Source organism: Patella vulgata, chromosome 4, assembly GCF_932274485.2.
Source record: "Patella vulgata chromosome 4, xgPatVulg1.2, whole genome shotgun sequence".
Taxonomy (NCBI): Eukaryota; Metazoa; Mollusca; class Gastropoda; family Patellidae; genus Patella; species Patella vulgata.
Window position 1 is genome coordinate 24919074 of NC_065882.2, and position 24953 is coordinate 24944026.

Sequence of the window (24953 nt, forward strand, 5' to 3'; positions counted from 1 at the left end):
GTAATGAAATCAATAGAAAATGTTCAGAAATTTAGATCACCGTAATATTTGTAAGGATTGATTGATGTGAATATTTTTTGTAATGATGTGTATTTTTTGATAAGACATTTCTCTGGAAACCATGCTGTGCCTACAGATCTTTTATTTTGTAAAGTTAATAAAGCAAGGAAGTAGTACAATGATGTAGATTTTTTGTGTACTGACAGTAAATTGTTCTGGAATGAAATATCAATTCTATGCTTATTCTATTTTGTGGAAGTCATTAATTGGTTATTATTTGTTAGATTGCGAGAGTTACGTAATGTACCAGTAGCAGCTACATCATCTGGTGATATGTTAGAAGATGATTATTTACTACAAGGTGATTTATTATATATATATAACTATTTCTCATAATTTTCTGATTGTTTCTTGTTCTATTAGCAAAATGTTTAAAACAGTATCATATTTTTAAGCGCCCACATTTTCATGTGGACGTATATTGTTGTCACCCCTGTCCGTCCAGACGTCCGGACGTCCGCAATTGTTTGTGGACACTCTACAGGTCACAATTCTCATCAGATTTTGACGAAACTTGACATATATGTTTATCTCCAAAAGATCTCGGCTGCTTTCGATATTGGAATGTATCGGATCGAAACTTCATGGATTATGGCCCCTGTTTATACGAAAAATCACGTTTTTAGCTTGTGGACCTTATAGAGGTCACAATTTTTATCCGATTTTGTTGAAACTTGAAATGTAAGTTTATAACCCAAAGATCTCGGTTCCTTTCGATATTCGCGCATATCGGACCGTAACTTCCTGAATTATGGCCACTGATTGTACGAAAAATCACGTTTTTAGCTTGTGGACCCTATAGAGGTCATAATTTTTATCCGATTTAAAAAACCGTATTATTATATCACCGTTACACCCTAAGGACGACCAAGTTCGAATTTCGTAAAAATCGGCCCAAAACTGACAGACAAAATGGCTGCCGTTCGTTCTCAAATAGCGTAAAAATAATGTATATCAAGGTTGTGGACCCTTTAGAGGTCACAATTTTTATCCAATTTTGTTGAAACTTGAAATGTAAGTTTATAACCCAAAGATCTTGGTTCATTTCGATATTTGCGCATATCGAATTGTAATTTCCTGAATTATGGCCCTTGATTGTAGGAAAAATCTCTTTCTTTTTAGCTTGTTCTCTATCCATCTCTCGAAAATGTGGGCGTATCCTGCCTGGCAGCCGCTGGTTTTAATATCTATTATTTCATGTAGGAGTACTTTGCTGTTACTCCTGTCCTTTTTTTGGCTGAGATTGTTTGACTAGTCCTAAGGAGGGTCCATTTCGAAAGTTAGAGCTGTGCAACAATTTTCCACTGTTTTTCAAAATAGACTGGATTGTTTGGCATTTGTGACTTGACCATCATCAGTTGTTTTAATTAACCACTCTAGTGCTGTTGTGTGTATATTTGTTACCTGGAAATGCTATGTTTTTTGCTCAGATATTGGGAATTAACTTTAGATATATTTTTGAAAAATTATGTTTTATTTTGTTTCCAGAGCAGTCCAGTGGCGATCTCTTTGCAGTGGCTACAAAATTAGAAGAGGTACGTACCAATAATTGTTCACACACAAAAAAGCTTCTTTAGATAATTGTATAGGAATATTTTTGTTTACATGAATGGTTTAAGTTATGTTTTATTTGGAATTATTTATTTTATTTTTGGGGGTTAGGTAGCCGAATGGTCTAAGACGTGCGCCTTAGATCATAAAGTCAAGTAGTGTGGTTTTGATTCCCTGCTTGTACGTGACAAGGAGTAGGGTCGCCTGTTCAACCTTGTGGGTTTTCTCTAGGTCCTTCGGTTTCCTCCCTCTGCTAAAGACCCCCAGAACATGCAAGCAAATTATTGAAAAAAAAAATGAACCATATGTTAGTCCCGGAATTACTTTGTTTATGTCAAGGGTATGTTAAACACAATTTTTCTCTCTTTATTTTATTTTGATAATAAATGATCTGTGTATATATTGTTTCAGTCAAGTTCCTTTAGAGATAAAATAGATGCTGATGCTATATCTAACTATTCAGGATTGAGTCGTTTATCATCACGTGTAGAATCTGTTGTTGAACTCTTAGTTTATGGTATAGAAGAACCAGGTATATATTTTTTTTAATAGACACACATATACACTTGGAAAAATCCATTTGAGAGGAATTTATTTTCTCTTGAAATATCAGAAATTCACACTCCACGCAAAATATATGTTTTGTAGGATAGAATAATAGACTATAATATTTGATTTTTGAGGTGCATCCGTAAAAGGCATTAGTGACAACTATCATTCTCTCTGTCCTAGATAGAGATTAATGAATATTATAACGGTTAGATTCTTTGTGAGGTTTTATTCCATAGTTTTTTGTAACTATCTGAAGCTCTATGATAATTATTTGAAGAATAAATACATGATTAGGTATGTGATGTTTCCAAACTAATAACTTTAGTAGTGTTTGGTTAGTTGTAAGTTTGAGGTAGCGTTAAGTAATTACATTTATTAGATCATGACTTATTGCACTTAAACCAGTGATTCTCAACGTGAGGCGCCCAATACAAGTGGGCAGTTTGAATATTTAGGGGAACAATTTGAAAATGATGTCAATACGAAAAAACTTCATTTGTTCCATTATTACTTTTACACCAAAGCAACTTTTGGTACAAATTACTGTCGGAAACGGCTGTCTTCTATCTTCCAAACATATTATCGTGCAACTGGCACCACCTCTACGACAATTTGTTTACAGCTTTGCACAATGAGGTTAAACCCTATCAACTGAGAGTTATCAATTTTCAGATTACCTCATGTTTTTATACGCCCACATTTTCATGTGGACGTATATTGTCATCGCCCCTGTCTGTCCGGACGTCCGTCCGTCCACAATTTGTTTGTGGACACTCTACAGGTCACAATTCTTACCCGATTTTGACGAAATTTGAAATATAGGTTTATCTCCAAAAGATCTTGGCTGCTTTCGATATTGGCATCTATCGGATCGAAACTTCATGGATTATGGCCCCTGTTTGTACGAAAAATCACGTTTTTTGCTTGTGGACACTATAGAGGTCACAATTTTTATCCGATTCTGTTGAAACTTGAAATGTAAGTTGATAACCCAAAGATTTCGGTTCCTTTCGATATTCGCGCATATCGGACCGTAACTTCCTGAATTATGACCCCGGATTGTACAAAAAATCGCGTTTTTAGCTTGTGAACCCTATAGAGGTTATAATTTTTATCCGATTTAAAAAACCGTATTATTATATCACCGTTACACCCTAAGGATGGCAGAGTTCGAATTTCATGAAAATTGGCCCAAAATTGACAGACAAAATGGCCGCCGTTCGTTCTCAAATAGCGTAAAAATATGGTATATCAAGGTTGTGGACTCTATAGAGGTCACAATTTTTATCCGATTTTGTTGAAACTTGAAATGTAAGTTTATAACAAAGATCTCGGTTCCTTTCGGTATTCGCGCATATCGGATCGTAACTTCCTGAATTATGGCCCCTGATTGTACGAAAAATCGCGTTTTTAGCTTGTGGACCCTATAGAGGTCATAATTTTTATCCGATTTAAAAAGCCGTATTATTATATCACCTTTACACCCTAAAGACAGCTGAGTTCGAATTTCGTGAAAATCAACCCAAAACTGACAGACAAAATGGCCACCCTTCGTTCTCAAATAGCGTAAAAATATGGTATATCAAGGTTGTGGACCCTATAGAGGTCACAATTTTAATCCGATTTTGTTGAAACTTGAAATGTAAGTTTATAACCCAAAGATCCCGGTACCTTTTGATATTCGCGCATATCTGACCGTAACTTTCTGAATTATGGCCCCTGATTGTACGAAAAATCGTGTTTTTAGCTTGTGGACCCTATAGAGGTCTTAATTTTTATCCGATTTAAAAAACCGTTTTATTATATCACCATTACACCCTAAGGATGGCAGAGTTCGAATTTCATGAAAATTGGCCCAAAATTGACAGACAAAATAGCCGCCGTTCGTTCTCAAATAGCGTAAAAATATGGTATATCAAGGTTGTGGACTCTATAGAGGTCACAATTTTTATCCGATTTTGTTGAAACTTGAAATGTAAGTTTATAACAAAGATCTCGGTTCCTTTCGGTATTCGCGCATATCAGATCGTAACTTCCTGAATTATGGCCCCTGATTGTACGAAAAATCGCGTTTTTAGCTTGTGGACCCTATAGAGGTCATAATTTTTATCCGATTTAAAAAGCCGTATTATTATATCACCTTTACACCCTAAAGACAGCTGAGTTCGAATTTCGTGAAAATCAACCCAAAACTGACAGACAAAATGGCCACCCTTCGTTCTCAAATAGCGTAAAAATATGGTATATCAAGGTTGTGGACCCTATAGAGGTCACAATTTTAATCCGATTTTGTTGAAACTTGAAATGTAAGTTTATAACCCAAAGATCCCGGTACCTTTTGATATTCGCGCATATCGGACCTTAACTTTCTGAATTATGGCCCCTGATTGTACGAAAAATTGCGTTTTTAGCTTGTGGACCCTATAGAGGTCATAATTTTTATCCGATTTAAAAAACTGTATTATTATATCACTGTTACACCCTAAGGACGGCTGAGTTCGAATTTCATGAAAATCTGTCCAAAATTGACAGACAAAATGGCCGCTGTTCATTCTCAAATAGGGTAAAAATATGGTATATCAAGGTTGTGGACCCTATAGAGGTCACAATTTTTATCCGATTTTGTTGAAACTTGAAATGTAATTTTATAACCCAAAGATCTTGGTTCCTTTCGATATTCGCGCACATCTGACCTTAACTTCCTGAATTATGGCCCCTGATTGTAGGAAAAATCACTTTCTTTTTAGCTTGTTCTCTATCCATCTCTCGAAAATGTGGGCGTATCCTGCCTGGCAGCCGCTGGTTTAATATCTTTATCTTTGAATTTCTTTATTGATACTCTTTAAGATCCATCATTCAGCTTCAGTTGTATGTATAAACATTAATTTTATTCACCTGGGTCATTGTATTCTGGGTATTTTGTTGAAAAAATATGAGAATTACAAAATTGTCCATCCTTTCTTGATACATTGGGAACATAGAGTGGCTGCATTAGGAGAAGCTCTCATGCCTGTGTATCATCGTCAGCTCTCTCTGTCTTAAATACTTTTGCAAAACTCAATTTGTTTTCGTATCAAAATAATTTACGATGTTGAGGTGGGGCAAAGTACACAAACCGTTGGGAACCACTGGCTTAAACAATAGTCCATATTTCTTTATCTGAAGCTACATAACCATGTCAAGCATTTTTGGTATTCATTTCAGAATGGCTCAATATTTTTTAGCTAAAACATTTTGTTATATTTTGGCATTTGATTTACTTAAACCTGCTTTCTTACATCTGAGACTGTTCTGTTAGTAAATGTTGTATTAATCTGTTTATAGGTAGTGAGGTTAAAGACAGCTTAGTTCGAGCTTTACAATATAAATTAGATGAAGCTGTTTTAGACGTCATATCTCTGATGTTAAGTAGAAATCCTAAATGTAAACTGAAGGCAGAAGATGTAAGAGTAAGTAATACAGATGTTGTTGACCTTATTTGGTAACATGTTCTTACACTTGAAAAAAAAAATTGTTTTGGTGCACATTTCAATGAAGTATTTATTAACATATTTATTTTTAAAAAATAATGAATAGAAAAGACATTTAAGAATAGTAAAAATCCTTTACAACTAAACTAAAAATTCATCGTACTACCATTAACTTGAAATTTCCTTGTATCTAATTGATTGGATAGAGGATATTTAATGGCACGTCTTTGATTTTAACAGATTTAATAGGAGAAATTGTGAACCCTTGTGTATATTCTATGTTTAATCTTTTACATTGTTTGTATTTTCTTGTATATAGTTTATACAGAACATGGAGGATGGTGTGAGTAAAGTTATACAGTTATCTATACCAGCTCATGCTATGATGTATCTATTTGCTCTAATGTATTATCTTAGACAGAATTTACTACAGTTTCTTCATACACCAAACTATGACAGCAATGATCCTGAAGATCAGTTCCAGGTAATTATATTGTAAATGATGAATTAATGACACACTGTTACAGGTAGACAACTATAATTAAACTGCAATAATACCATGCTCAGTCAAAAGAATAAAAACAGAATTCATATGAAAACAAGGATGTAGAAACAATAGAAGTTCCTTAATATCTGTTTATCATTAATTACCTATACTAAATGCTATAGTAGCAAATAATGAATTTATTAACAATATTTGGTATTTTAAATCTACTATGTTTTTTTTAATTTTAGGATGTTATAAATGATGAATATGAAGCTATTAAAAGAGAAAATGTGTTTCTTTATATCAGACCACCAGCTAGTGGAAAAGGTAAAAATCTAATGCATTTTCCTGTTCAATTAACTGTATTTTATTGTTTTTGTGGGATATGACTTTCTATATAAGGAATCAACATTTCAAGTTGTTTTGTTTTAGTAGTACTCTGTACTTTATCGAAATTGTATTGTCATGTAGTTAAGCATTGGACTCACAACTGCAATATTTCAGGTTTGAATACCAGGATGGGTCGAGAAAGAATTTCAGAATTTTCCAAAACTATTTCATGATTAACATTTAAGATGCTGCCAATGAAATAATGACTAGTTGTTTTGACAGCTATGTACACATTTGTACTGGAAACGGAAATTTCTTGACATAATGGTACTTTCCCTCGGCTCCATAAGTTGCAAATAATATTACTAATGAAATAATTGAAGTATAGGTAATATTCCACAAGCAAAAGACTGTATTAGATTTAGAGTTGCTTTATTCCAGGGCCCTGTTTCACAAAAACTTAAATCTCCTTAAAATTGTCATAAACTAAAATTTCATCCTAACTTAAGATAGGTGAGTTTCACAAAATGATTTTAAGCATTTTATCTAAAATTCACTAGAATAATATTTTAAGTTAAGTTTTAATCTTTACTTAAAATAGTGGTGTTTCACAAAACTTTTTTAGGGACAATTTGAACTAAATTTATTTTAATTTAGGACAGTCGTCTCATTCTCCTAACTTAAGATCACAACGTTAAAAAACATTGATTAGGGCTTAGTTGTTAGATCTATTGCGACAGATAGATCTATTTGGAATAAATGATAATACTCTGGCTAATGGCAACTGGGTCACCTAATTTTAACATACCATCATCATTCACAAAAATATTTCTCGCTCATTTTATTTACGTGGCATGGAAAATACAGCTACGGTCCATCCGTTTATTTTATTGTAAGACAAATTAAGCATTAGATGATGCCCAAATGCTTTTATTACTGTTTTATATATATAACAAAACAATTTTGAAATAATTCAATTTTAATATCTTTGATTGTTATCCCCTGTCTGTCTGTCTGTCTGTCTATCTGTCCATCTTTTCATTGGTCCGTCTGTGTGTCCGTCACACTTTTTGGGACACAATAACTCCCCTCTGATTGAGCTAGAATGTTCGAATGTTCTGCTTAGGATAAGCAGAGATAAGCAGTTTAATTGGTTGATGCATTGGGAGACGATAACTTTAGTTCCAATTAAGTGAGAGTGATGTAATTTGGTGTATAGTTTCATTAAATTATTACCTTGACTAAGTTTGATAATGAGCATTTTCCACTATGGCTAAGCATAGATAGTAAATTTGATTGGTTGAGACTTTGGAACACGATAACTTTGCCTTGTCTAAGTTCCATGATGAGAATTTTATGCTTAGGGTAAGTAGCAGAAAGCAGTTTGATTTGCCAAAACTTTGGAACATAACAACTCTGCTTTTAATTGAGGTAAAATGTTTAAACTTGATGTAGATGTTCATTAGGTGAATGTCTTGACTTTAGTTCAATGATTAACATTTCCTGCTAAGGCTAACTGATGGAGAGTGATGAAATGTAGTGCATAGGTTCACTATCAAGTACTTCAAAACCTTAGACAAAGTAATCAGTTTAATTGCTCAATACTTTTGAAAAAGATAAATGTGTGCATTTAAATAATATGTGTCATCTATTTATTTTGTAATTCTGGCGGGAGACATTAGCCTCACTGTTTACTTGTTTATTTTGAAAATATTCATAAAACACACAATGAAACAATGTTGGAGCCAATGGTATTTTATCTTGGAAATAAAAATCAAAGGCTAAAATCTGAAAAATGTCATAGGTAAATTTTTAGCTTGTGGACACTCTATATGTCACAGTATTTTATTGATGAAAGATAAAATGTATGCTTATAACTCAAAGATCTTGGTGCCTTTCAACTCCCTGGATTTATGGTCCCTGCTTGAACAAAATCACGTTTTTAGCTTGTGATCTCTCTAGAGTTCACAATATTCATCCATAGTGGAAAAGTAATACCAAGGTTGTGGTCCCTCTAGAGGTCACAATTTTTATCCTATTTTGATGAAACTTAAAATATTTGTTTATATCCCAAAGATCGGATTGTAACTTCCTGGATTATGGCCTCTGGTCGTGCGTCAAATCTTCTTTTTTTAGCTTGTTCTCTGTCCATCTCTTGCAAAAAGTGGGCGTATCTTACATGGCAACCTCTTATTGTTTTATTTTATAGGTATAGCATGTATCAGTGTATCTTTAGTTGATTCAACTGGTTCACCAGTTAAAGTATTAAACTGTCCATATCCCACATCAATGACAACATCTGGTATACTGAGTTCTGATGATTTTGATCAACTTTTACATACAGTACGCCATGAGCCATCACCTGATACTACAAAACCAGGTACAAGAAAACTTTAATACAAAATATCTGGAATTAACAACTCTTCAGTATAGACATGAGAGTATGTGTCCGACATATAAATTCACTGATATAATTATTTATTAGTTATCAGTGCAAAAGTAAAAAAAAATGTGTCCCTTCTCATTGAGAGAGCACCTTATTTTGAAGTCTATTAAAATCTGGTTTGGCCTTCTCTTTGGCTTGCTTCTACCTTAGTTACCCATTTTAAGTAGGTGGCTGTAATTTTCATATTTACTAGATGATCGTGAATGAACAACATATCAACAGTTTAATAAGAAATCTCTTATATAGTATGTTCAGTTCGTAACCAATCAAATAATGACAGTCTCATGATTAATGTACTTTGTGAACAATGGATAGATCAAGATATCAAACTTAAATTGTGTGAAAATTTTGTGACTATTCATTATTACCACACATAGACCAGCTATGTTTGATAAATATCTTTAGACATATTATGGTTTTATATATTTTGTTGAAGTTGATTGCATTATAAATTTTAATTCTAATTTCTACAGGCCCAACAGCATTAATACAGTTTAAGATATGGGATAGATTTAATAATAAATCTGAGATGAAAAATTTGATAGATAAATTAACATCAGCTGTTAAACATGCTTTGTGTGATGTTATATTAGAGTTCAATCTATTAACGGCACCTATATGTCATATACCTAGAAGTCATTCAGAACCAGACCTACTACATTCTTCAGTGCCATCATCTCCTGTTAGTCCTAAAGGTATGTATACAAATTTAAAACCATAACATGTCGGTAGTAAAAATTCCATAAAAAAGGTTAGATGGTATATTAATGAAGATTAGTTAATAATCAAAGTGAAATACCAGTATTAAAAACACAGCATTCAAACTTGATTTGATTGAAAAATCATTATGAATAGGTGTGTTCAGAAATCGAGAATTTGGTTCAGACTTTATTATAACCATCTTTTGTCCATCATCATCTTCAATAGAAGGCTTGATCTCGCTTTAACTATGTACATTTTATCAAGGCCTTCACGTAATACCCTGCATATTTCGACACTAATTTCGATTGGGTACAAGCCCAACTTGTGATTATCTCGTGCTTTCCAACTAACATGTCTACCTGTGATAATCGAGTTGCAAAGTTCAAGGTTCGTTCACTGTCAAAGGTTTCCTTGGAGGTCGCTATGTCACAACCTCTGATTGGACGCTACTGTTCATGTGTCTGGAGATAACGTAACTATAAGTTCTGGAATTGTGAAGTAATCTAGCAACGTCTAGATATTGTAAAACTCGCAGTTGTTGCTTCATATGTTGTAAAACTTCCAGTCATTGCTTCATATGTTGTAAAACTTGCAGTCATTGCTTCAGGAACATGGTCCATCATTTACATAGCTGTAAACATGTATATATATAAGAATGGGTCAGTACAATGAAGTCTGCAGAAAATTCACACCTTTGTCTTATATATTGTTTTTTTGCTCAGGATTTCAATTGTGTCTGATTGTATATGAATTAATGCATAATAAAAGAAATTTATTGATATTTTTATTTGCTTTTTAGGTGACAAACATGATAGACGACACTCTATTATTGGAAAAAGATTTTCTGATTCATTACAGTTAAAGCCAATTGTCCAATCAGCTTCTCCATTGCAATCTTTAAAGAATCGTATGCCATCAAAAAGCAAATTTTCCACACCTCCTCCTCAAAGTTCCCTGGTAATTATAATAATTGTAATACAAATTGGATGAAATTTATATATGAAACAGCAGTTAAAGAGCTCAATCTGTGTTCACATCAATGGATGTTGAATTTGGCATTTTAATGAGACACTTTATCCCTATGTGCCACTTTACCAAGGTTCAAATGTCTATGCTAGGTAAAATCAGTTTATGAAAATTTTATTATCTCAAGTGACTCAAGGGAGGAATAAGGACATTACAGATTGTAGAGAAATGTAAACTCCTAGGTGGCAACATTAAGTGTTGGTTTTGGATCATGGTTTATTGTGTGTACATGCAAAAAGAGATTTTGTAAAGTGAATTCTATTTTGAATTTAGATGTTTGAGTTTCCTGATACTGCAGCCATTTCAACAACAGAACTTCCTTCTTTAAGCAGAGAAGTCAGTCCCACCAGTTCCCCGTTGAAAGAAGTGAGGATGAAATATGAATCGGGACAAAGAGGAAACCTTCACACTGTTTATCCATCTGTATTAAGACCATTTATAAACTACTGCTCAAAATTAGGTAGTTTCAATATTTTATTTACTCTTTAATAAGTAAAATAAAGGGGTGGTAAGGTCTTAAACAGGAACTGTGTCAAGGTGAGGTCTCAATAAATTCCATTAATTTCCTATGTATTATACTCTGACACAAAAGTTAACCCGGAAAGAAGGAGAGGTTAGTTTTTTGACTCAACAATCTTTGTGCGATGAGGCCTAGGTTAATAGAATTTTATTTTATTTACTACATGTAACTTTCTAGTATTAAAGCAAAAAAGATATTATATGCAGCTTTTTCTATAGGCCTGGTTTTTTTTTTTATTGTTTAGTAAACTTGACAAATCAAATAACAGTATCCGCAAAGAGATCTGTATAAGCTACTAGTCTGAATAGAGTGCGAGCTGTTTCGTAACCTTCGTAACCCGACTGTTTCATACTTAGTTCATTCGTACCTCACATGAGCTGTTTCGTACCTTGGTTAATTTCAAGAGAACAAGAGAACTTTTGCATGCACTTTAGCTTAACCCTCCTCATTTTGCACCCAGACTTGGGACCGGCAGAATGGGGTCAATAATCAACACCAGATTAGATATTTTGCAATTGTTTTTTGACTGCTTTAACAATCGTCAATCAATGATCTTCAATAATCACAACTCACTCAGCAGAATGGGTTCAATAATCAACACCAGATTAAATATTTTTCAATCGTTTTTTTTAAACTGCTTTAACAATCGCCAATCAATTATCGACAATAATCACAACTCACTTGCCAGAATGGGTTAAATAATCAACACCAGATTAAAAACAACAAAAGGCAGGAAGCAGTGTTGGTTTTGTTTTTTTTCAACCGTTTATTATTTCAATTTATTTCAACAACATATAGGTTTATTTCAATTTGTTTCAATTTGTTTCAATTTGTTTCAATTTATTTCAATTTATTTCAATTCATTTCAATTCATTTCAATTTATTTCAATTTTAAATTTATTTCAACTTATATCAACTATTTCAGGTACAAATCACATGTGTGTTCTAATTCTGGTTCGTCAGCCATTTTTATAAATTTCACGTAGCAATTGGATTTTATCAAATCGTTTAATTATGTTTCACCTTTATTTCAACAACATATAGGAAAAGGTATGAATCAGTTTGAGGTATGAAGTGAGGTACGAATGAACTAAGTATGAAACAGCTTACACCCGGCTAAATATTGTATAGAAAGATGTTTTTAGTTTCTTTTGGATCCAGCTCATAATATCAATCCAGTTTCTTATTGAATAATTGAATCGAACAAGCCGGTACAGAACACTTTTTTATTGTTTAAAATGATATTTATTGATTTTTATTCCAGGTACACCTTCCATCAACAGATTTGAGCTTAATTTGTTATCTATGTTTTCTGTTGATTATGCACTTAAAGAAATCCAGAATATCTTACCTACCATTGCTTCTAATCTAACATTTACTCTCTTTAAACTTGTTGATAAACAAGGCGAGTTATTAACTGGTGTTCAATACTTTCCTTGTAGAAGTCCCGTACAGGTAAATATCTAATAAATCATATTTTTCTGTTTTAAGGCACACTTTTCTCATTAGCGTCACAAATTTACGTATGACTTGCAGATCTCTTTCCAATTTTTGACTGATCTGTTTTAACAATTTAGTCAAAAAATGTTCTTGCATTTATGGTCACTTGAATCACATGGTCTTTGAATTATAAAATTCACTCATCAAATAGAAGACTTGTTAAAGTTTGGTATATTTCTATTGCATTGTGCATCTAAATTTGATCCTTTATTTTTTAAAGCCAGCAGAAGATAATATGGAGACCTCTCTCGATGCAGCCAGAAAAAAATTAACGACGGAAAAAGATTCTCCGGAGTTTCTCATTTTAGGACGTGATGTAGATCAGTGGCGATCCGTTGTTTTACATGAGAATATGGATTCAGAGTTTCCTTCAACTAAGAGTAAGTTATGTACATTGTCTGCTTTGTGGGTCAGCTTCCTGTTTGTCAGCTCAATTAAGAGAGAGGTTAGATAGGCTATATCTGTTCCGGCATTCGTTTCTTTTAAATAAAATATTGTTCAGGGTTAAAAAATCTCTATATTATTTAATAAAAAACAGAGGTCTTGAGATATATGCAGTTTTGGCATTAGCTCCATGGACACATGGACATGTTAGTCCATGTTTGAAAAAAATGATTATATAAATATTTTTTCTATGTTACTATTTTTTGATTTGGGACAAAATGTTGTATGTTTCTGATCCATACATATTTTTCAGATTTAGGAAATCAGAAGTACCAACCATATGTCTTCATAGATCAAGGATCAACTGATGCTTTATCACATTTTAGAGCAGAACAAGAGTTTGTTCCTCGTCAAAATTTGTTACTTATGTTTATACAGGGTAAACAGGTGGGTTTTGTGCTAGATAAATCAAAACAAGCTTTCTCTATATAAATCAACAATATTTACATTGTCAAGCCATTATTAGATTTCTAGGAGAGCAAATATAAATCATGGTGTCATCGTGAATTGCAATTGGAGTTAAGGGCGTTGATCAGTCTAACATGCACATTTTAAAAAAAACCAGCGTTGTAATTTTTGTTGATATGATATATTTTGTTATTTTGGTTGGTAAACTACATATTAACCACCCCAAAAATACCAATTTTAATTACCAAACTTGGCCCAAAAGCAATTTTGATAAAGTGTGCTGATGACAACAAAAGTTAAATTTTCTCAGTTATGCCTGCATAGATTTGCATCAAATTTGGCATGAACAAGGCTAATTGCAAGTCCAAAAAAGCTACTGGACAATTTTTGGCTATAGACTGTGGTTTGTCTGGTATCCCTGGAAACACAAAAAACATTGAGTTTTCTTGGAAATTCTATTTGTACATGCTAAAAAAAGATATCGATAATCACTTCAGTAGATGGAAAGTAGAGGTTATAAGCTACATTTCCTAAGGACGGCAACTATTGATTTTGGTGCATGTCCCAACCCCCAGGGACAGAGCCATGCCCAATTTTTGTGTTTGTCATATACAGGTCACAATTCTGAATGGATTATCTTGGAACTTAGCATATGTATTCCTTATAGCCAAAGGACGGCAACTATTGATTTTGGTGCATGCTTTGACCCCCAAGGCAAAGCCACATCCATTTTTTGTGCTTAGCGTCTTAAGGCCACAGACTGCAATTCTGAATGGATCATTTTGGAACTTTGCATATTTATTCCTTATACTGTAAAGACAGCAATTATTGATTTTGGTGCATGCCCCGACCCCCAGGAGTCTGGACGTATATTGCAGCGGTACCGATGCTCTTGTTAATTTTATGCTATTATCATCCGGGGTTTATGGACCTGCTTATCAGTCCAACCTCGATGATGGGTTGTATGTTCAATTGGGGTTGGGGGTGTAAGATTGAACATACAATAATTGAACAACTCACTTCTTCTTGGTATAATTCTATATTCTTGTAACAATACTTGACAATAATAATATATCTGCAATAATGACCCAATGGCTAGGTAACTTAATAAGGAACAGTGTCTAAATAATAACTTATCAGAGACCTGTCCTTCAGTATGCCCTCCTACCTGCCTGTGGCCAACTGCCTACAATCTACAATCTTTCATTTAATATACTAGAGGTTACTTGGTAACAATAAACAACAAATAATAATTATATATATTTAAACTTAAATATTTTATAGTTGTTAAAGGAGTAGTATTTAAGTGACATCCATTCCTTCATTTACTAAAGTGACTAACTGGACCTTGATTATGTAATGTTTATAAATGGAATCCATCTTGAGTGTAATGTCATATACTCCCTTTACTAAACCAACTTATTCATATTATTAAGGAATAGTGGTCAGAAGCCTTCTTGAGTTCTTTGTGTTAATAGAGTTACTTCCCTTGATTAATAAAAGGCTTTGATCCTAGATGAAATTCTGGGATGGAGTGAAATGGAAGATGGCTGTTTTTAATTAGCTCTTCTGATTGTCATAAACAATCCAGGCCATCTTGTGGCCTATACACCCCAATACCACATGGTGGAGATGCCAAACTCCCATTTCTAGTATGTAGAATATGAAGAACTAGTTTTCAAGTGATATTTTTGAATTGTTACCAAGAATTGACTTGTGATGTGAGGAGCACATGTTTTGAGATTTGGACTCATAATTGTGGAGCACATTCTCCCATTATTCAACAGATTTTGGGAATCTACTTTATTCTGAGGAGTAAACTTTCATCAGAAGTAGACCTAGTGAGGCCTGATTAAACTCTATTTGGGTGAAATTAGTCATTCAGCAGATTTTTGGGAACCTTTATTTTCTGAGGACTACAAATTCATCAGACTTGAAATAGTGAGCCCTGATTATAAACTCTATTATTATTAATTTGTGTGAAATTAAAATCTAGCCAAAATTGCTTATGTACAGATCCAGAGACATTTCAAATAATCCAAATGAATAATAAGACTTAGTGAAGACTTAGTTAAATCCATACACATGTAGGCCTACGCTGTGTTATAATTATAAAGGCCTAATGGAAAATCTGTTTTGACATGAGTGCCAATTTTCCCATGTTAAAGTGTGGATGCCTAGAACTCTAACTACTACTAGCCTAGATCTAATTCATTTATAGTGACATAATTAATGAAGTATAGACTACAGTGTTGTACAGTGACAATCTTGGAATCAAGTTTGCTGTCTTGTGACTGTGTTGTGTAGCCTACAAGTGACATTATTTCAACTCAAGTTTGCTGTCTTGTGAACTTTTACTGAAGCCTGATGTATAAATCAATGACTTTTATCCCTAAAACTTGTAAAAGAGACAATATTTTTTTTCTTAAAACAGAATTGTGAAAGAAGGCTTTAGAAATTTTAATTTTGGCTTATAAGTAAATTCAAATTTACAACTTTCAAATTAATTTGGCAATATTCCGGTCAAATTATAATATAAACGTTTTCTGATACCATATTTGTGTGAATTATGCTGAATGGTTGTGTGAATATGTTATTATTGTTTCATGATCTTAAATATTTAGATAATTTGTTTTGCTAATTGATGTTTTCCATGTTTACAAGATGCATTATTTCTTTCTTTATTGGTTAAACTTGTAGTCATCCTGATTTGCCTTACACAATTATTTTGATAATAGTTGCTCATATAGTGAACGAATTAATCAAGGTCAATCATATTCAATGTTTGGACAAAATTGTAAACATCTTTTAACTATTTTGATTATTTTGTATACAATTACAATTATGGCTAACCGTCGGAACGAGGTTGTTGAACGCAAGAGACCTCTGTCATTTGATAGATTTGATGGGTCTGTATTAAATAGGGATCTGGCCACTGCCCATTTTTTATCTTTCGAAGATTACCTTGAGTACTCTGATGAGGAGATGAATCCTCAGACAGTTCTTGCTATCAATAAGATGATAAATCTTTTCAAACAGTCTTTAAAAGGAACCGCGAGATTGTGGATAGAGGAGAAAATATTTCGAAGTCGTGAAGATTTACGCACGCAGTTTATTAATAGATTCTCCGAAAATAAGTCTTCATTTGGTTTACACCAAGCCTATTCCTCATTCACTTACGACTCTTCTATCACTCCTGCGGAAAATGTAGAACGCTTGGAGAAATTAGCTACTCAACTTGGAGTAGGTCGCACCCAACTCAAACATAAATTTTTTTTCAATCCTCCCTACAAACTGTCAACAAGTCGTTGCCATGTCAACAAATGACACAACTACTTTGAATGACATCACAACAAAAGTTCAGTGTTTCTTTGATATAAATAACCCTGACAAAACCGTAAATCCTAGTAAGGAGGTATCCTTCTATACGTCCGACTCAGATGATCTTTCTTCATTACCAAAAGAATTAGATGAACTTAAGTTGCATGTAGCATCAGATGATCATGTCAGACACCGATCCAAACATCCAAATTATAGTCATTCGTCTTATGCTCGTGAGAAATCACTTTCACCCAGACGAAGCCCTTATTCACCTAGTCCCAAATCGCATACAAACAACCCTGGAGTTCGATCAAGACGTGATTATTCTCGTTCACCTAGTCAGTATAGATCAAGACGTGATTATTCTCGTTCACCTAGTCAACAGCGATATTCCTCGTACACAAATAGGCATTCTAAATATGTCAATAATTCTAGCCAGTCAGCTGATTGACCTATATTTTGTGACTACTGCTTGAAACCAAATCATACATGGAGATCATGTTTTCTGCGTCAGAAACACCTTTCTGCTAAAAGACAAAAACAGGATTTTCAATAGAGGGAATTTATTCTACTGCTCAGAATGAATTCCCTAAATCTAATCAAACCAAACCTATTCATTCTACTTCAGGTAAACAGAATCATTCTAGTTCTGTTTCTATTCAACTTTCAAAACGAAATTATTGCAAAGGAGAATTTTCAGATGGTCATTCAGCTTTATTATTAATTGATAGTGGTGCATCAAGGTCGATCATTTCGTCTTTACTTATTCAATCTTCACCCTATTTAAGTGGTTTGCCTGTTCATTTGTTGTCAAATCCACTTAGCTTTCGGCTTGGTAATGGCAATCTACTATTGTGTAAATATTCTATTAAGTTTTATGTGCTTATTCAAAATGTAAAGTTTACCATTCAAGCTTTTATTGCTGCCGATTTAATCGGAATTGATATCATCATTGGTCAAGAAACTTTAGCTGATTTGAATGGAAGTCTTATTTTTCGTGACAATGTATTTCATTGTAAAGCTACAACCATTCCATTTATAACCGCTCATAGTGCATATGTCAGACCTAAACATTGTCGTTACATCACTGTTCATGGTAAAGTTCCTCCTTTGTTTAGGAATCGTGAAGTTGTCATGTATTGTGGCAGTCATATTTCTGATATGTGTCCTTCAACAATTTTGGTTAAGCTGGAAAGAAATAAAGCCATTATACCAATTCATAACACAAGTGCTAAAACTTTGCATATCAGACCTACTCGACCAATTTCATTTATCTCCCTTCAAGATATTGTAAGTTATGATAATATTAACTTCACTTCTGAGTATGATCAAAATAATGTTACATCATCAAGTAATAGTAAGTCTGTTTTCAAGTCACAAATTGATTTGTCCAAAAGTGTGCTTGATCTTTCTCAAAAAGACAAATTCTATGATATGTTGTGTAAAAATCGGGAAGCTTTCAGTCTTCATGGTGAAATTGGAAAATGCCCTGACATACAAGTTGATATAGAAGTAAACGACCATCGCCCTTTCTACATTCGCCCTTATCCAAAAACAGAAGTTGAGAAAAAGATTGTGGATCAGGAATTAGAAAAGCTTGTCAAACTAGGAATTTTAGCTGTTGGTCACCAGTCGTATACATCACCAGTTCTCATTCTACCTAAGAAAGCTACTAAAGAAAAACGTGTTGTTGTTGATTTCAGGTATCTTAATTCTAAAATCAAACGTCTTAACCATCCATTTCCCCTATTATCTGACACCTTAAAGAGGATTGGTCATGCTAAACCTAATGTTATAAGTTGCTTAGATCTGAAGTCAGCATTTTTTTCACTTCCATTATCACCTAGAGCCCAACAATATACGGGTATTTCATCATATTCTGGAGGCAAACATTTTTACTTTAAACGGTTAACACAAGGCTTGAGTGTCTCACCAGCAGTTTTTCAATCTAAAATTGATGAAATATTATCAACAGTTCCTGGTAGTTATTCATTTTGTATAGCCCATCATGACGATATTATCTTATTCAGTAAAGACAACGAAGCTCACAAGAAGCATTTACAGTTAATTTTCAGTGCCTTAATTCAAAATGGACTCAAAGTTACACCAAGAAAATGTTCATTTTTCTGTCATGAAGTGGTCTATATGGGTCATAAGATTGCGATTGATAAACAAGGTTTAGTCACACTGCAGCCTTTGTCTGATAGATGCCGCTCAATCCAAAATATCCCAAGACCTACGTCAAGTAAAGATGTAAGAAAATTCATAGGTGCTGTTAACTATGTTTCCAATTTTCTCCCATACTTACAGTCAGTTCTACAACCCTTGCATAAAATTTCCAGCAAGAAATCATCATTTAAATGGTCTGCAGCACATGAAGAAGCATTTGTTATGGTTAAGTCACTACTTGTACAACCACCTATTCTGTACATGCCTAATGATAGTGGTAGGATTACCCTTTATAGTGACACCTCAAGAACAGCTACAGGATCATATCTTACCCAAATTATTGATGGTGAAGAGAGAATTCTTGGATATTATTCAAAACGACTTCCCAAGGCATGCGAGCGCTATTCAGTCACAGAATTAGAATTATTTGGTCTTCTGATCAATATCTCTAATTTCCAATATCTACTTAGAGGAGTTGAATTTGATGCTTATGTTGATCACGCTGCCATTGTCCACCTTTGTAACTCTAAACGTCCACCTTGTACCAACAGATTACAGAAACTGTTAGTCAAACTTAGTCATTATGCCTTTAAGATTGGTTACAAAAAGGGCACAGAATTAGTCCTAGCTGATTTTCTCTCCCGAAGCCCACTCGAAAGTGATTCGGAGATAGACAGTATTGTTCCTACAGCATTCGCTATTCTGAATCCAGTAACTGATAGACCTGTAACTCGTCAATGGGCCAAGACACATAACATTTCTGTACCTGCAGTTTTCCCTTCTGCCCAACATCAGACAGTATCACATAATTCGGTTGATACAGTTAATAATCAGCCTTCTGATGTTCAGAAAATCCCGACAATTTTCCAATCTCCCAAACGATCTCATATCAGGATATCAAATGATAGTTCTATTAAAGCATCATCTACCACACAAGACCCAAGGATTGTGGATGATGCTTTTCAACCTGAATCACCTGAAGAAATCGAGATACCAATTGAACTATGTATCCCACCTACACCTGTAGTTCATAATGCGGATAATGTTATTCGCACACATTTTCCTAAACAAGCTCAGCTAGATAAACTATTAAAAGTTATCAAGAAAAAGATGATCCGTGATTATAATTTACCAGTAGATAAAAATCAACTACGGTTAGAACAAGAAACTTCTCCATTCTTCAAACCTGTATATGATTTTCTCAGTCATGGTATTCTGCCTTCACACCGTAAAGCAGCAAAATCAGTCAAACACAAAAGTGAAGAATATATTATATGTGATTATATTTTGTTTCGTCTTCTCATACATAATGATAATACATTTTCTCTTCAGCTTGCAATTCCAGAATCATTATGTCATAATATTATTGCTATATATCATGATAGTTTATTATCTAGTCATCAAGGTATTGTAAGGACATATCTCACAATGCGAAAGTTATTTTATTTCCCTAGTATGTTTTCTACCATCTCATCATATATCACTAGTTGTCATAAATGTCAACAATTTAAAGGGAAAACAGACAATGTTCTGATGTATCATCCACGTATACCAACAGAGTATTGTACTTTTGATAAAATATGTTTAGATTTCAAATCTATGCCTGCATCACCAACAGGATTTAAACATATTATGGTAGTCTGTGATGAAATAACTCGTTTTCTTATCTGTATTCCCCTCAAAACATTAGATGCTGAGACTATTTGCGAAGCTATTATACAGAAGATTGTATGTATATTTGGTCCGCCATCAGTATTAATAACTGATGCCGCTTCATCGCTTACAGGAAAACTTGTCTCTATTCTTTGTTCTGCATTACAGATTGATCACAAACTTATCAGTGTATCTAATCATGGTAGTCTCATGGTGGAGAGACATATTAAGTCAATATCAGACTTGCTCAAGTTCAATTTGAACCAATATGGTACCGACTGGGTTCGATATGTGTCAACTTGCACATATGCATACAATTCCTTTGTCTCCCCACAATTAGGAAATTTTAGTCCATACGAACTTGCCTTTGGTAAGCCACCAAAGAATCTTACTTCTTTAGCTTGGAATTTCGATGGAGTTAGTAAATCCTATGAGGAGTATTTAAGTCATTTAAAGCAAAAATTCAATGCTATATCATCTTCTATGCTTGATCTTCAACGTAGACAACAAGAACATCAAAATATAAGCATTTCTCATAGTATAAGTAAAAACCCTATTTATGGACTTGGACAATTTGTCTATGTATTAAAACCATCTTCTTCATCTCTTACTTGTAACTCTAGGAAGATGAAGGCTGAATGGTGTGGTCCCTTAGTGGTTCATCAAATCTTGGACAGAACGCATTATATACTTTCCACTTTGGACGGAAAGATATTACAAGATGTTTATTCTATAAATAGACTAAAACCATGCTTTGTTCGTTCTAATGAGCCAAATAAACGTCTAACTCATATTGATCAATTACGAAAACATCTTGGTAAAACGGTAAATGATAATGTTCATGTATCTAATGATTTGACTTATCAATACACCTATGAAAATGGTTTAGTTTTGTCAGACTTTGCTGATCAAAATGTTGTATTTAATAGAGTTACTACACCTTACACTATATCTCAATGTGTGAGTTATCTAAATGATAATAAGAATTTAGCTTCAATATCTAAATTATGTCATACACAGATGGAAGAACAATTAAATTACCTAGTTGATGTCAATAATAATGATAATGTTTTTCACATCAAGAAAGGTAGAATTAAGTGTGGAAATCTACAGTTGTTATTAAATTTTAATGATGATAAACCTCATGAATGTAAATGGGTCAATATAGACCAATCTCCAGATTTAATTGACATAACTGAGAAATTACTTAGTAATAATAATCTTAGGATTACAGGAAAATTGAGTTAATAGTAAAATGTGATTTAATAATGTTCTTATTGCATGTTTATACAAAATTGTTATTAATAAAATTCTCTTGTTGTTAGTATACCTTGTAATGTATGTATTTTCAATCCTAATTCACATTCATTGTGATGTTCAAAACTGTAGTTGAGATTGTATTTGAATTTTAGGAATAATTAACGCATGTTTGTTTATAAGATACCTCTGCATAAAGGTTTGAGCAGTACTCAACAATTTAAGAATTTTAAGAAACATGTAAAATTCCACTGACAATTTGATATTTTAAATGTTCAACTTTAATGTTTTTAAGCATTTTATTTGCTTGTAATGAAGTATGATAGTGTGTGTATGCTATAATTTTGCTTCATGGTATAAGTTAACGTTTCATTTCTAAATTTTAATTCCTTACCGGAGTTTTTGTTTGAGACCGGGGGATGTCATATACTCCCTTTACTAAACCAACTTATTCATATTATTAAGGAATAGTGGTCAGAAGCCTTCTTGAGTTCTTTGTGTTAATAGAGTTACTTCCCTTGATTAATAAAAGGCTTTGATCCTAGATGAAATTCTGGGATGGAGTGAAATGGAAGATGGCTGTTTTTAATTAGCTCTTCTGATTGTCATAAACAATCCAGGCCATCTTGTGGCCTATACACCCCAATACCACAGTAAGTCTAGATTTAATATTGGGTGAATGGCTGTATTAAATACTACCTGGTCATACTATTCTGTAAAATGTTTTAAGAGTTTTTTCTTCTATTACAGATAACTGTATCAACATATAACTGGGCGAGTGATTTGTTCAACTCTTTAGAATCACATATAACTAAACTTGTACAATGGCAAAATGCTCGTGCTCATTTATTAGACAGTGTCATTAGTCAGAAGATGGGATTATTTCATCATAAAACATTCAATGATTTACCTTATACCCTTGTAAGTTTTTATTTTAAAATATAGACATGAAATTAAATTCCGTTGGTCTGAAGTGTATCCAAAAAGTGATGGAAAACCTGGAGCCGGTTGTTCAAAACTTAGTTATTTTAACGATCTGTTAAACTCTTAACGGATCATTATCTTGCTAACATGTCGTTTGTTAACTGTCCGTTAAATTTCTGTTGCTGGATTGTCAACTTCATTATCTGTTAGCTAATAGGCTGATTAAAGTTAATCCTAGAGAAAACTGTTCAATCATCGGCTGAATTTTTAATTTTTATACGCCCACATTTTCATGTGACCCTCCAGTACAAAACGAGTCGGATGTCCCACGGCTCAATTTCTAGACACTGCAAAATACACTACAGTATATGGGTCAAAACTACCAAAAAAAAAGCTGTTTCAGTCCCTTTTAAGATAAGCTTTAAATCTCAGTTTTTAAAAATTGGGACATGTGACTGGTTTTGTAGTGGAGGGTCACATATTGTTGTCGCCTCTGTCCATCCGTCCACATTTGGCGAATGTTGAAATATAGGTTTATCTCCAAAAGATTTCGGTTTATTTTGATATTAGCATGTATCGGATCGAAACTTATGGATTATGGCCCCTGATTGTACGAAAAATCTTATTTTGCTCTTGTGGACACTCTAGAGCTATAATTTTCATCCGATTTTGATGAAACTTGAAAAACATGTTTATAACCCAAAGACCTTGATATTCGCGCGTATCAGATCGTAACTTCCTGAATTATGGCCCTTGATTGTACAAAAAATCACATTTTTAGTTTGTGGTCTCTTTAGAGGTCACAATTTTATCTGATTTAAAAAAAAATGTGAATATATCATCATTACACACTAAGATCTTGGTATCTTTTGATAATCGTGCATATCCGAACGTAAATTCCTGGATTATGGCTCCTGATTGTTTGAAAAATTGCATTTTTAGCTTGCAGATTCTCTAGAGGTCACAATTTTTTTCTCAGATTTTAAAAAACATTTAAATATATCACCATTCCACCATAATGAAGGTTGAATTCGATTTTCTTGAAAATTGAAATGAAACTGCCCAACAAAACGGCCACTCTTTGTGCGCAAATTGTGTAAAAGTTTGCAATATGAAGGTTGTGGACCCTCTAGAGGTCACAATTTTTATCCGATTTTGATGAAACTTAAAACATATCTTTATATCACAAAGATCTCAGTCCTTTTTAATATTTGCGCATTTCAGACCATAACTTTCTGGATTATTGCCCCTGATTGTACAAAAAATCTCGTTTGTTTTAAGTTTGTTCTCTATCCGTCTCTTGCTAAATGTGGATGTATCCTGCCTGGCAGCCGCTGTTTTTTGGGGGGTTTTAGCATGGTTTCAATCCATCTCTTGCAAAATGTGGGCATATCTTGCCTGGCAACTGCTGGTTAGATTCAATGTACATGTATAACAACTTCATAGAAGTTAGTATTAACAAGAAACTGAAGACAGTGTAACTGTGCAGTCATTTCACAAAACTTGATTAAAGGCAAAAAATAACTGTAGAATTTCCTACAGAAAACACTGTAAAGTAATCTAAAGAATACTATAATATTTTACCATAAATCTCTAGGAAAAACTATAAGATTTGCGCAACAGAAACTGTAGAATATTTGGGGTCATTATTTCCTACAGGCCCCCAAAATTCTGTAGAATTCTATAGAATTTCATACTATAGAAAATACACACACACACACCACCAGACTTTCTAGAATGTTCCAAAGAATTCTATAGAAAACTATACTGGTATTCTATAGGACTTTTTGCTAAGGGTGTGCAGCAACTAACGCCATTTTCAAACCGATAAAGGAGCTCTACACCTTTGTTAAATGTAACGGCAAGTTAACAACAAAATTAATGTTAATGGGGCTTCAAGTAACAGACTTTCTCTCCGTTAAAGTTAACAATCCATTAACTCACATGTTAACAAGTCGTTATAAGTTAACAGCTTTGAACAAACGGCACCATTTGTGAACTTTGCAAATATGTAGTTAAATGCAGCGATAAGTTGCATAATTCAATTACCCATTAGAAAACAACAAAAAATGAAAGTACAGTGGAATTGTCAGTCCACACATGTCAAATTTATAGACAGGTGTATCCAGGCAA

General features: G+C 33.5%; 1 protein-coding gene across 1 annotated transcript in view; it reads left to right on the forward strand.

Moving 5' to 3' along the window:
• LOC126817487 (KICSTOR complex protein SZT2) overlaps positions 1–24953 on the forward strand; it is a 119426-nt gene that overhangs the window by 63973 nt on the left and 30500 nt on the right. The window contains exons 37-50 of the mRNA XM_050544501.2: positions 285–361; positions 1549–1595; positions 2023–2143; positions 5488–5612; positions 5953–6117; positions 6369–6447; positions 8660–8830; positions 9370–9591; positions 10398–10555; positions 10898–11084; positions 12409–12599; positions 12865–13024; positions 13342–13475; positions 22647–22817. Coding sequence (XP_050400458.2) covers positions 285–361; positions 1549–1595; positions 2023–2143; positions 5488–5612; positions 5953–6117; positions 6369–6447; positions 8660–8830; positions 9370–9591; positions 10398–10555; positions 10898–11084; positions 12409–12599; positions 12865–13024; positions 13342–13475; positions 22647–22817 — 2008 coding nt within the window. The remainder of the gene's footprint in view (positions 1–284; positions 362–1548; positions 1596–2022; positions 2144–5487; positions 5613–5952; positions 6118–6368; positions 6448–8659; positions 8831–9369; positions 9592–10397; positions 10556–10897; positions 11085–12408; positions 12600–12864; positions 13025–13341; positions 13476–22646; positions 22818–24953) is intronic.